This window comes from Phaeoacremonium minimum, assembly GCF_000392275.1.
Source record: "Phaeoacremonium minimum UCRPA7 unplaced genomic scaffold PA7_03_scaffold_104, whole genome shotgun sequence".
NCBI classification, from domain to species: domain Eukaryota; kingdom Fungi; phylum Ascomycota; class Sordariomycetes; order Togniniales; family Togniniaceae; genus Phaeoacremonium; species Phaeoacremonium minimum.
Window position 1 is genome coordinate 85,316 of NW_006921011.1, and position 11,902 is coordinate 97,217.

The following is an 11,902-nucleotide window of genomic DNA, read 5'->3' on the forward strand; positions in this document are numbered from 1 at the left end:
GAGTTAGATTTGGCTTATATGAATGGACCGCCGAGAGGCAACGCAGGATCAAATGGTACTTAGATAAAGGGCACTGTATAGAAATGGGAGTTGTGATCGTGAAAACAGCGGCTCTGCGTTGACTAAGATGAGTCGTTGATTTGTTGGCAGGTAGGCACGGCATATTGTCAAGCTATGATATACGGAAGGGGAAGGACCAACCCACGAATATTGCTGTTGCCCAGACCACCTCGAGGACAACAACCTACCCTCGTTTCCTTCCTGACATTCATCCAAAATCTCATTCTCTCATAATCCATGGATGCTTCTTCCGCTAGATTCTGTCCATTGATTACCCAAACCTCCGCCCAAACAACCGCAGCAAGATAATCTAAATCTCGCTTCTCCTCTCACCTCGTGCGAATTACGCGCCTTCAGAACACATACTTGTGTATTCAGTAGCCATATAGGCCTAGGAAGATATGGGCTCCAACCAGTCTATACCAGGTGGTCTAGGTGGTCCAGGCGACCGCAAAGATAACGCTGCTGACCGCGCCACAGTCGAAATAGATCACGATCATCCTCACCCCAGCTCTCCCTCGTCTTTTCGCCTCTCCCTGGCGGGCCGACAAGTCATCGGTGATGATGGAGCAAGACTCTTCTTCCCATGTCCGGCTAGCACCGCCTTGACAGTCCACCATCACAAGGACTTCGCGACCATCGAAGTTCCCATCCAGTACATCGTCAAGAATGCCGCCCTATTTGACCTTCAGGGTGCCCAGACTCTACTCACCAGATTTGTCGACGCCATGAAGGATGTTGTCCAGCGGCTCAAGCCCAAAGAAGTTCGGCTCGCGAACCCAGCAGATTTCCAGCTAGATCGCTATGAGACGGAATATGCCAAGGAAATTGCATCATTGTACTATGATACAGTCCTCACGTTCGTTCGTAGGTACAATCGAGACAACCATCATCAAGATCCTCCTGCTACAGAGGCGACGGTCACCACAGAGACTACTCAGGAGAAACAGCCAACAAGCATGGGCGAGCCACTTGGCGATGTGACCAATATTCCGGTCGATCTTGGTCCCGATAAGCTGCTAGAATCAACAGATGTATCAGCACAACAGCCATCCCGCAAGCGCAAAAACTTCTCTCCAGAAAAGGTCACTCAATGCGACAACTGTGGCGGGCATCACAATAAGACTTCATGTACGGTAGCCTGTCGATCTTGCGGCAAATTTCACAAGAATCGAGAAGTACGATGCCCCGACGAGTCGAAGCAGTGCTGGTGTACAACTTATCCACAGCATCTCTGCCATCAAGTCCGTTTTATGCCTCATCGAAAACGATAACATTTGAGAGATGATACTGACCAAACTTACAGTGCCCCAAGGATTGCCGCTATTGCAGATTATCTGGACTTCGCCCTCATCAAAACCCATGGGAGTGTAAGGAGATCTGCTGCCTATGTGGCTCGGGAACCCACAGCGGTAACAACTGTTGGCGGGAATGCTTTTGTAAGGCGCGTCATCTTGGCCAGGACTGCCCAAAGAATCAGTGAGTGGCCTGTTTACAATTTCCAGCGCTGGCGAGACAAGCTAACTTGAACCGGTGCAGATGCTTTGCAGTTGGCTGTCCTCGTTTGAGATGTGAATTACATTGCGAGGCATGTGGGATCGAAGGATCTCATCGATGCCAGTGGAGGCGCATTGTGCATAACGGAGGGTTGTTCGTCCAGTGTCTTCGAAACCCCGGCCACCAGCTCCTGTCAAGCATTGGTCTATGGGATCTTCGCAAGATGAAGAATAAACCAAAGATCGAGTGCCGGGAGTGCCGAGAGAACAGTAATGGAAAATAGTTGTTACTGGAAGTACCCGTCTTCGAAAGGTACAAGACAGTAGATTGGATGTACGATAGGCCTCGTCAATGTATCATACAGGGAGTAGTTCATCGGTTTGGTGCTCAGACGCATTAGTTCATCTGAATATCTAGTGTGCCTCTTGCCCGAATAGTCCAGCTGCATTTTCGAAACCGACTTCTAGAAGGTTTCCCGAATGAGTGAAATGAAAGGTGGCGTCTTTAATGCGGCGAAAACCATGCGTACAGACTGAGGCAGGAGTTCGACCGCATGTTCGTTCCCAGGGATGATGAAGAGCAGAGACAGGGAGATGAATCGAGGCGATGACGATCAAGGATCGATCGTGTGCCGCTCGCTGCTGATGTTCCCGAAATCCGGGGGCTCCCCCTCTCCCCCTATCCAGGCCAGGTTGTGGGGCTCTCTCATTACTTAACCCGGCCCGGACCTTAGGGTGGTATAGTCCGGGGTAGGAAGGGGGGGTTCTTTGGGCTTTGTTAAGCGATCGCGTTATGCTGGCTTATGTAACTAACGCAAAAAAGACGCGCCGCACCCTTGCACCGGCTGCCACGTGGGAAAGCGCGGCAAAAGGTGGCGCTTGTCGAGCTAGCGTTAGTTGACGCTAGGTCGCTGCAGGCGATGCACAACGCGCGACGGCAGCGCGCGCAGTAGGGTACCCTGAGATCTGCTGGCGGTAGGTACCTTGCATAAAAACCAAATCACAAAATAAACAGGGGGCACACCCACCTCCATCAGGATATATGCTTCTGCTACCGGTACTCTCCTCTGGCGCGATCTCTCTAAGATTAAGGGTCCTCCCGCGGCATCCACTTTCCTTGTGATATTTATTTGCATGGCACACACAAGGTTGCCTCTTTGTGTTTGGACTACGCGTTGCCAATCTTGATAGACAGTCAACATAGATTGGCTGGGGTCGGGTGTCCAGCAAGTACGTGGACACTGCAGCCACAGTGCTCGAGATTTAGAAAGACATCAAAGAACTCATTCACGCGGTACTGTGCTCAAATTGCTGCCCATCTTAGATGTATTGCTTCTGTTTCATCACCTACAGTAGATGGTCGGTGGCGGGTTCTGACATGTCATGGATGCCCTGCGAATCTCGCCGCCACACACCATGCGGGCGCGCGCCGTCGCGATACCTATCATGGTGGGGTAAAGCATAGACCATCGCGACGAATTATGCGTGTGTAGGCATACGGCGCGGGAGAGAATACGAACTCACGATATGAAGCTTAAGTAAACTCAGCTGGAGACTTGCACAAGCGTCTGGATAGTCCGCAAAGACTCTGCTGGACGATCTCTTTCTCAAGTGTTGTAGAGTAACGTAAATACCGGCGGGGGAGGCATATTCCGACACATAAACTCCATTGGCGAATCTACAGAGTCTAGATAGCAGCCCGTCTATGATATGCCTTCTTTTCCTTCACTCATACAGAAATTTTTCCACCAAATGCACCATGGCCCGATATAATGCATCAAGATACCCCCAACCAGGACCGACCCTAAGAAAACCTCACCTTGCTCTCTCGCCTCTGTGAAGAGCCGATGCAAGTTCCACAATTTGCGACTGGAAGCGCCATATTGTCTACACCGTGATGTTGAGCTTCATAGCTCTAACCCCTAGCCAGGCTCAACAGCCCATTGACCGCACCGCCCCTCAGCGCGCTGCTCGTCAACTTCTCATCCTCTTCTGCAAACCGACTTCTCTGCGGCGTGTACAGACCAGACGCCGCCAGTCTCGGCAGCAGGTTCTTCTCCGGCGAGAATGGATGAGCATGAGCATGAGCATGAGCGTGGGCACGGACAGGCGGCGCGCCCTCGGCCTCACCATCGTCCTCTTCCTCCTCCTGGCCGGAGGCGTTCTGCTGCTCGCCGTCCTCGCCCGCCTGCGCGGCAGCATCGCGCCCGCTTGTCGGCTGCGCGGCAGGCCTGAACCACTCCTGTGATGCATGTGGTGCGGGAGCCCGTATCGTGGCTGCGGATGACGATGGCGGCAGGCCGGGCGACCGCCTCTTCGCGCCGGGCATGGGCCTCATTTGCAGCTGGTCCAGCGGCACGTCGGCCTGGCCGGTCCGCAGCTTGTAGTTCGCCAGGCCGAGCCGTAGCTTCAGTATTTCGGCTTTCTGACAAGGAGGCCACGTCAGTATGGGTCGGACAACAAGAAACACAAATGCATATTGCCCAATGGGGGACAAAATCTCCAGGGCATGGTACATACTTGTCTTGATTCCTCACGCGTCGGTACCCGACGCGGCTGGGGCGGCGGTAGCGGCACATGCACGGCGATAGTCGGGATGGCTCCAATGGGGACAACGCCGTCGAGATCCGGCTCGGTGAACGCCGTCGCCTGGGACGTGTCGACGACGGAGTTATCGAAGACGGAGCACGCGTCCGGCGAGACCGAGCGTTGCCGTGTTGTTGTGTGGGAGCCGTCTGGCTCGGCCTGTACATTACGCACATCGTTAGCGATCTGGATCACGCATTGTGTTCAATCGGTCTGCTAGATGAGCCATACCATTTCCAAGTCTCCCATGTTCGCCTCCACCACTCGTGACTCGGGCACGGAAGTAGGGACAGCCATTGTGTCGAGACAGGGCTTCTTCGCCGGTTGCTGCTGGTTCGATTCGGAAGGTAGGGTTCTCTTCTTGTGCTCCGGAGACACAGAGAGGTGTGCCGCGTCCCGGAACGGCTTCAATATGCCCGAGGGCGAGAGATCTGTCTTTGCGTGTTGTTTGAGGCCGGCGGCTTTCGAGTTGGGAGATGGCGCGTTTACGTCGAGGGATGCAAGCACGCGTCTTTTGGAAGGTGATGAAACGTCCATTGCAGAGTAGAGAGGACTGAGGAGGAGGGAGAGCAAGGAGGAAACACGATGGGATCAATCGTGTTTGTGGTGGTGGTGCGAGAAGCGCGGGCGCGTCTACTATGCAGCAGAAGGACCTGGACGATGATGCAGCACGGAGATTGGATGATAATACTGCTTTGGTAGAAGGATAAAGGTAAGGTAAGGTAGATAGATGAGAGATACACAGTCTCTGAGGAAGCGTAATCAATGCAATTGATGAGAAACGGCAGAAAGCCACGGAGGAGGGTATGGGTGTAGGTAGAGAGAGTATATATTGCAGTCCAATTCAGTTGGTGTAGAAACGTCAGTCGCGTTATTGTTGAGAGTTCAGATGGGCGTTTGGGCAGCGCAGCAGGTATACACACACACACGGGATTTCTACGTACCTACCATACGACATACGGTACCTACAGCATGCAAGTCGCGTTGCCTTTCGCCCTGGAATCGAAATTGGCCCCATGTATATTTACTTGCTTACCCCTTCGAGCATGGAGCGGCCCGTTAGCTGCTGAAGGTAGCTGGGGCTGACCGCGCTTGCTGGGCCTATTCCGCGCTATCCCGGGGTACTCTGCAGCGGACGGTCGCGGTGGTCGAAGCTCCCTCTTAGTGCCACCTACCTAGGTACCGCGTAGCTAGTGTAGGGTCTTACCTACAGTAGGCACACTGCAAGAGGGCGCTTTACCCGTTGCATAAAGTTGGGGACGGGACCCCCCTATACCTACACGCGCTGCGGGAGCCGGGGTCAACCTGGCCGCGCATCTTCCTCCTGCATCCCCGCATCGTCTCTTCTCATCTGACGTATGCAGGAACAAACACGACCCGACTGCGACGATATACAATGAGTATCCATCTGCTTTGCTGTACATGTGTACGATAAGAGCCTCTACTCATCCAGCCATCCATCCATCCATCCCTGGATTGCTCTCTGTCCGTCTGAGACGTAGAGCTTGATCGGACTCCCCACATGTCATACACGTCTTATATCACAGGAATCACGCTAGGAACCGGCATCATAATCAATAATGCATTGCCTTCTCAATTCATTCAATACCTAGGTAACCTAACCTGGAAAACCTTACGATGCAATGGCGGGTATCTTCTCCCCCTTTCCCCTCCCTCCTTGCGTGTCCAGAAACGCACAGTTGCAGTCCCTCATTCACGGCTTCGTACACGTCCAGCTAGAGAGAAGCTGCTGCCGTCTGCTATCGTGCCAAAAACACTATATCTGTCGGTAAAACTGGATTGGGGAAATTAAAAAAAAAGAAGCATTGGGCAAATAAGCAAATCAAAAACGCTCAAAAGCATCTGCAACGAGTATGTCCATCGTCCAGATCGGGGTTCCAGTAGAGAGAGATAGAGAGGAAGAAAAATAGAACGCCTCTGGCCTTGACGGCCATCGCAAAATACCAATCCAGTCATACAGAGCCGTAGAATCACGGGGACGCCTGTGACAGTGCTTTTCCCCCTGAGCCAAAGTATCCGTTCGTAGACCGTCGTAGACTGACGCCGCAGCCTATTCGTTCATCCTTCCGTTATTTTTAGGTGCCTTGTCCGTTCAAAATGTAAACGCCAAGAAGTCACAACATTTTCGCATTTCTGGAAGATGTCCGAGACAGATCATCTTCCACAAAGGTTGCTCGTCTTCGTACCTTATTCCACGCCTCAAGTTGTATCCATGGAGTAGAGTGACATATCAAGCGAGAATGGCTTGTCAAAGTCCATCGTGTAGTCCAACGGCGGCACATTCGAGAACGACGGGTCGTTCATCATGAGCGCCTCTGGGTCAATGCTGCCTTCGATATTGAAGCTGTCCATGTCCAGGAGAAGTCCAGTCTCGCCGAACTGGTAATTCATGTCGATCTCGAGAGCTGCACCTTCCGATATATCGCTGTTGGGCTCAGAAACACCACTGTCCTTGCTCGACTCGGGGGTGTCATTGGGAGTAACAGATCGATATAGGCTCAGATCAGATATCACACCACCAGCAGCAGGATCAAAGTTGAACTGCGCGAAGAGGTTCTGCGGGTCAATTGTAGAGCCTGCCCACGGATCGTCCAAGAGCTGTACTTGGGGCACTTCCACAATCTTTGGTGTGTTCTCAATCTTGCCAACCGCCTTGCCAGGAGTGCTCTTAGCAATCTCATTAGCCTTGGTAGCACTGGGCTGACGATTCATAGACGCAGCTCTCGACATGGGGGTTGCAGCAAGATCCGGTTTGATCATGGGAGTCTGGCCCTGCTTCGACAAAGTGGTGGTCATCGATGGGGCGAATAGCTGCTGAGAGCCATCCTGCCCAGATGACTTGGGAGGGGTCTTGATGTGACCTTCAGAGTCCAGTCCTAGGCTGACAGCCAGATTCTCCTCAAAGAACTTGAACGGCTCTTGGTACGGCTTGATATGTTCCTGATCGATATGCGCCTGCCTTGCTTCCTCGGTAGCAAAACCAGTATTGTGGCTATCACAGTCGGGTTCGGGACAGACGAACAACGGCTTGGGAGGCGGTGGTACCTGCTGCCGCTTGGCCTCTGGTGAAGGGGGCTTAACATGGGGAGACGCTGTCGCAGCTGAGACTGATGGAGACGCATTGGCCTGCGGGCCATTCTTTCTGGCCTTCTTCGTTGGGGGCAACTGCAGGTTTTCTTGAGTGACGGTCGGCTTCCCAACATACGAAGGTTGCCCATGAGGCGAGGAGGCACCAAACGCGAAGGGAGGCTGGGCCGAGGTAGGCGCCGCTGGAGCTTGTCCGCTCTTGCTGTTCGATCTCTGGTGCATCTTGTTCGCCTGTGCTCCAGTTTGCTGGGGTTGCGGCGCAGGTGGTTGACCCTGCTGTGCGGGAGCTTGGGCCTGTCCAGGGGCACCAGCTTGATTCGGTCGACCCATTGGCTTTCCATAAAAGGCAGCCAGATCCTTGGTCATTGTCTCTAATACACCTCGAATCTGATCTAGCTCTCTGGAACTGATACTAAAAGTATCCTTCAGGGCCTGCATCTTCTCGCCATCTTGGAACTGTGCTAGAAGCCGGAGACGCTAGCATTGAAATTAGTATGTACGCAAGGCAGGCAAGAACAGCATAAACTTACATGTCTGAAGAACAGTCTCGTCCGATTTTCGTCTCTTGCAATCGCGTACCACTTGCCAATGGCCCTACCCAGCTTGGCCATATCAGCAGCGATTCTCGTGATCTTAGCCGAAACCTCTTGCTTCTCTGCAGGCTGCATCGCAATGTCCGAATAGCTTTGCTTGCCGAAGGTAGCAGATTCTTCCTGGGCGAGCACCTTGAGGCGATTCATGTCCTCCGGAGCCATTTGACGGGCCTTCATCATCTGCTCGAATTTTTGGCGTTGCTCGGGTGTCATCTTGGCAAGCTGCTCAGGAGTTGGCATCGGCTGTCCTTGACCAGCCGGTCTTTGATTCTGCTGAGAAGCTGGCCGCTGAGCCGCCGCATTGGCCTGCGCCTGGCCATCAGCTTCGTCGGGATTCGGACGTTTGAGATTCTTCTGCGCGGTAGCTGGCGATGGGTTAGGCGCCGCAGCCTGATTTTGCTGAGCTTGACGGTTGTTGTTTCGTGCAGCTGCAGCATTGGCATTTGGTGCCGCTGGAGGCGCGTTGTTCGGAGGCATCTTCTGCATAGCAGGCTGGTTAGGTCCAGGCTGAACCACTTGGGCCGCTTCCACCTGTGCTTGTGTCACGGCGGGCTGAGGCATTTGACCAGGTTGCTGCTGAGGTGGTGGAACTGGTACGCCGCCATTCTGCTTCGCCGCCATAGCTTTGTTAATCTGGTCCGTCTTGATCTTCAGTGCCACTCTCCTAATAGCGTCGTCTGAGGCCTGAGACAGCCGTGGATGCTGTTGACGCAGAGTCTGAATATCTTGTGGGGTTACTTGCAACATGTGCGGAGGAATCTGCGGCATATTCGGTGGCATGTTGTTGGGCTGCTGGTTCACCATGGGACCAGGAGCTTGCTGAGGGTTAGGAGGTATCATCCCTGGCTGGTTACCAGCATTAGGGGTGGCATTGTTCCTCTTCTGCATCATCTGGCGGAACTGATTCTGCTGTGTCCTCAGCAAGCCATGTTTGATGTTGTCGGGGACACCAGGATTCGAAGCCAGCCAAGTCTTGAAGTCTTTCCACTTCTTGATTTCTGCAGGGAGGCTGCCTCCGAACTGCTGATTGAACTGCGTGAGAATCTGTGGCGGGACGTCCATACTATCCATGATAATTGCCGCTTGTCCTGCATCAGGGGCGCCGGTCATACGAGCACGTGCAATTTGTTGCTGAATATACGCTTGTTGGAGGTTGGGTGGGATATTGGCATTCGGTTGTTGCATCCCGTTTGCCATTTGGAATTGAGGGTTGGGGTTTGCGGGGTTGAACTGCCCCTGACCCGGTTGAGGTTGGCCAGGGCGTACTGGCATCTGGGGCTGGTTCTTCACTGCTTGGGCAGCGTTATTCATTTGCATCGCGCGTTGCTGCTGTTGCTCCTGCCACTTGTTCATGAGTTCGTTCAGTCTCTCTGGGGGTAGACCGCTGAACTTCTGTCGCTGCTCCACAGGCATGGCTGCAAGCATGGCGTTGACAGCCGGGCTGTTGGCATTGATATTGCCTCCCATGGAGATTTGTGCTCTTTGCTGGTTGAAGCGAGGGTCAAGCATTCCTCCAAACTGGGCGTTGGGTTGGCCCATCTGCTGACCATCCATTTGACCCATCGGGACAGGTGGACGTCTCACAGGGGCATTGAGTGTGTTCATGGCTGGACTCTGAGAAGCTGGCATTGGGCCTCCTAGTCCACCGGGCTGGCCCTGTAATTGCTTAGCGGCGGCTTGAGCTCTGATCTGCGCTTGGGACTGCGCTGCTGCTTGATCCATCTTCATCTGTGCTTGTTGCATATTGAAGGGCTGTTGCATTTGTGGTTGGCGAGGAGTCTGATTCGGGTTTGGTGGCATGTTCTGTGGCATGCCTCCCATCGGCTGAGGTGTTGCCCTTCCTCCTGGTCCACCACTGTTCGCTGGCACAACAATTTGACCGGCCTCTTGTGCCATGTAACCCTGCTTCTGCTCGTTCATGATGCTCTCCATGTTGCTGAAAGGACCAAGGTTGCCCCCGGCCATGCCACCCGCTTGGTTAAGTGCATTCATCATGTTGGGATTCATGGTCCTCTGCTGAGACTGCTGCTGCATCATGGCGGCTTGCGGGTTGGGAGGCATACCTTGTTGCTGCTGGCGCATCATCTGGGCTTGGTTCTTCAGATGCATGAACGCCTGCTGCTGGAAGTACCACATCAACGGATCTCTATTCTGTGTGCGGAATTCGTGAGCTTGCTGAGGAGTCAGTTTGCCTTGAAGTAGAACTCTCATGTTCGCCTTCTGGGCATCTGGGGTGGTAGCGGCAAGCTTGTTGGCGAACTCGGCCACCTTCTGCTTGTCTTGTGGGGAGAGACTTGCGAGATCTACCGGAGGGTTGTTGCCGCCGCCAGGCTGACGCATGCCGTTCATGGGCATCTGAAATCCTGGCTGATTTGGACCCATCTGGGGTGCGCCTGGATTGCCCATATTCATGGCCATCTGAGGTGGTTGCTGAGGAATTTGTGAAACCTGCATTGGATGCTGAAGGTGCTGGAAGCCCTGCTGTCCGGGCTGCCCCATGCCACGTCCCATCTGGCCTTGGAGCGCCGCAGCATTCTGCTGATTGAGAAGCATCTGCTGTTGCTGCTGCTGTGCTGCCTGAGCGGCGGCGGCTTGTGCGTTGAGTGTGCTGTGGAGGTTCTGCTCGTTCGCTTGACGTTTCTTGAACATCTCGGCGTTCTTCGCATTCATCTTCTGGTCATAGTTGGACTGTTGAAAAAAAGAAAAAGAGTTAGAAGATAGGTGAGAGGGAGGGGAAAGTAGTGGGGATTTCTCACCTTGTCGGGCGAGTTGTGGAAGGCGTCTTTTTCGAATTCAAGTCCGAAAGATGCGGCTCTCTGCCACTCTGCTGAGGGCATAGCTAGCATGACGTTGGTTATTCTGAATAGGGAACAATGGTTAGCGCCACGAACAATAACCACAATACAAAGGAAAGCAACCACCACCCCGCCGCAAAAACGTCGGAGAAACTGTCAGATTATCAAAGGTGATATTAGGGCAACGCACAGATTTAACGTCTTTCCCATACGCTCGGAAATTTGGACTGCCGTTTGCCAACCTTGAAGGGCGAGAGTGTTGGCCATAAGATTTCGGTAGACAAGATTGCTCAGTTGAGCTTGGTTCGGCCGTCCCTGCTGCTGCTGCTGCTGCTGCGGAATCAGCTGGCCGGCCGCAGCCATCTGTTGCAAGTTGGCGGCCATGGCCGCAATAATTTAAGGTTGAACAAGCCCCAAGACCAGGCAGCTGTTCCGGCACGTGGACGCACTGCGACTGGAGTCTCCGAGCCTTTTGATGAGGGTTCGTCGTTGTCGTCTATCGAGAGCCCGCCCGGGGGAGATGATGGCCGTAGTTACGCAAGCAACGGCACGAAAAAAGGCGAATTTGTCGGTTAGTCCTGACAATGAGGCAAGAAGCCGTCAACTGGCTGCAAGCTGCCTAGCGTGCCCCAGTCGCGTCCATATAGATCAAGCCTCGTGTACGACAACGCTGTAATTGGAGCCTTTGGCCTGTGGAAGTTCCACCTTGAGCGCCTGTCGATGGGTTCGTCGTGCTGGCACCTTGGAGGTCCGGATTCGTATATTGGAGGAGTTCGAAGTGATGAGGCGGATTGGGGTCTTAAATCTCGAATAAATGTCGACGTCGATATTCTCTGATACCAGATACCCTCATACCCTCGCTTCACTACTGTTCGAGACCCTTTACACAAGTAGACCGTGGTCGAAGTGCGCGCTATGCTTTGTCAATCAATCTGCCCGTCTGAAACCTCGATCCTTTGCAATGAGCATGTTCTAGACACGTACTTAGTCCTCAAAAGAGTCACCACTGGGCACTATCGTCAAAGTAGAACCAGGCGATCGTAAGGCAGCCACCTCCTAGGCGCTTCGGGACGATGCAAGGTGAAGAGTGGCGAGGACCTCGCTATGTGCGACGTGGCGGCGAGTCGTGGTGAGTAGAAGTAAAGACCCAAGGAAGTGATGATGCAGAATCAAGTCACAACGTCGGGTCGCAGCGTGACGACTCTGGTGGTCAAAGTGGGAGAGGGTTTTAAGTTCGGGCGCTCGTTGGAAACGGGCGGCGCTG

General features: G+C 53.6%; 3 protein-coding genes across 3 annotated transcripts; 1 reads left to right on the forward strand and 2 right to left on the reverse strand.

Moving 5' to 3' along the window:
• Nucleotides 1-461: 461 nt before the first annotated feature.
• UCRPA7_1444 (hypothetical protein) lies at nt 462-1,341 on the forward strand (the record flags this gene model as incomplete). The annotated part of the gene is made up of 2 exons (XM_007914024.1): nt 462-1,145; nt 1,201-1,341. The coding sequence occupies 2 exons, from the start codon at nt 462-464 to the stop codon at nt 1,339-1,341; spliced, it is 825 nt and encodes a 274-aa protein (XP_007912215.1).
• Nucleotides 1,342-3,471: 2,130 nt separating this feature from the next.
• Nucleotides 3,472-4,679, reverse strand: UCRPA7_1445 (putative cyclin-dependent kinase protein; the record flags this gene model as incomplete). The annotated part of the gene is made up of 3 exons (XM_007914025.1): nt 3,472-3,981; nt 4,077-4,301; nt 4,374-4,679. The coding sequence occupies 3 exons, from the start codon at nt 4,677-4,679 to the stop codon at nt 3,472-3,474; spliced, it is 1,041 nt and encodes a 346-aa protein (XP_007912216.1).
• A 1,683-nt stretch (nt 4,680-6,362) lies between these two features.
• Nucleotides 6,363-11,022, reverse strand: UCRPA7_1446 (hypothetical protein; the record flags this gene model as incomplete). The annotated part of the gene is made up of 4 exons (XM_007914026.1): nt 6,363-7,727; nt 7,781-10,531; nt 10,600-10,682; nt 10,851-11,022. The coding sequence occupies 4 exons, from the start codon at nt 11,020-11,022 to the stop codon at nt 6,363-6,365; spliced, it is 4,371 nt and encodes a 1,456-aa protein (XP_007912217.1).
• Nucleotides 11,023-11,902: the final 880 nt, after the last annotated feature.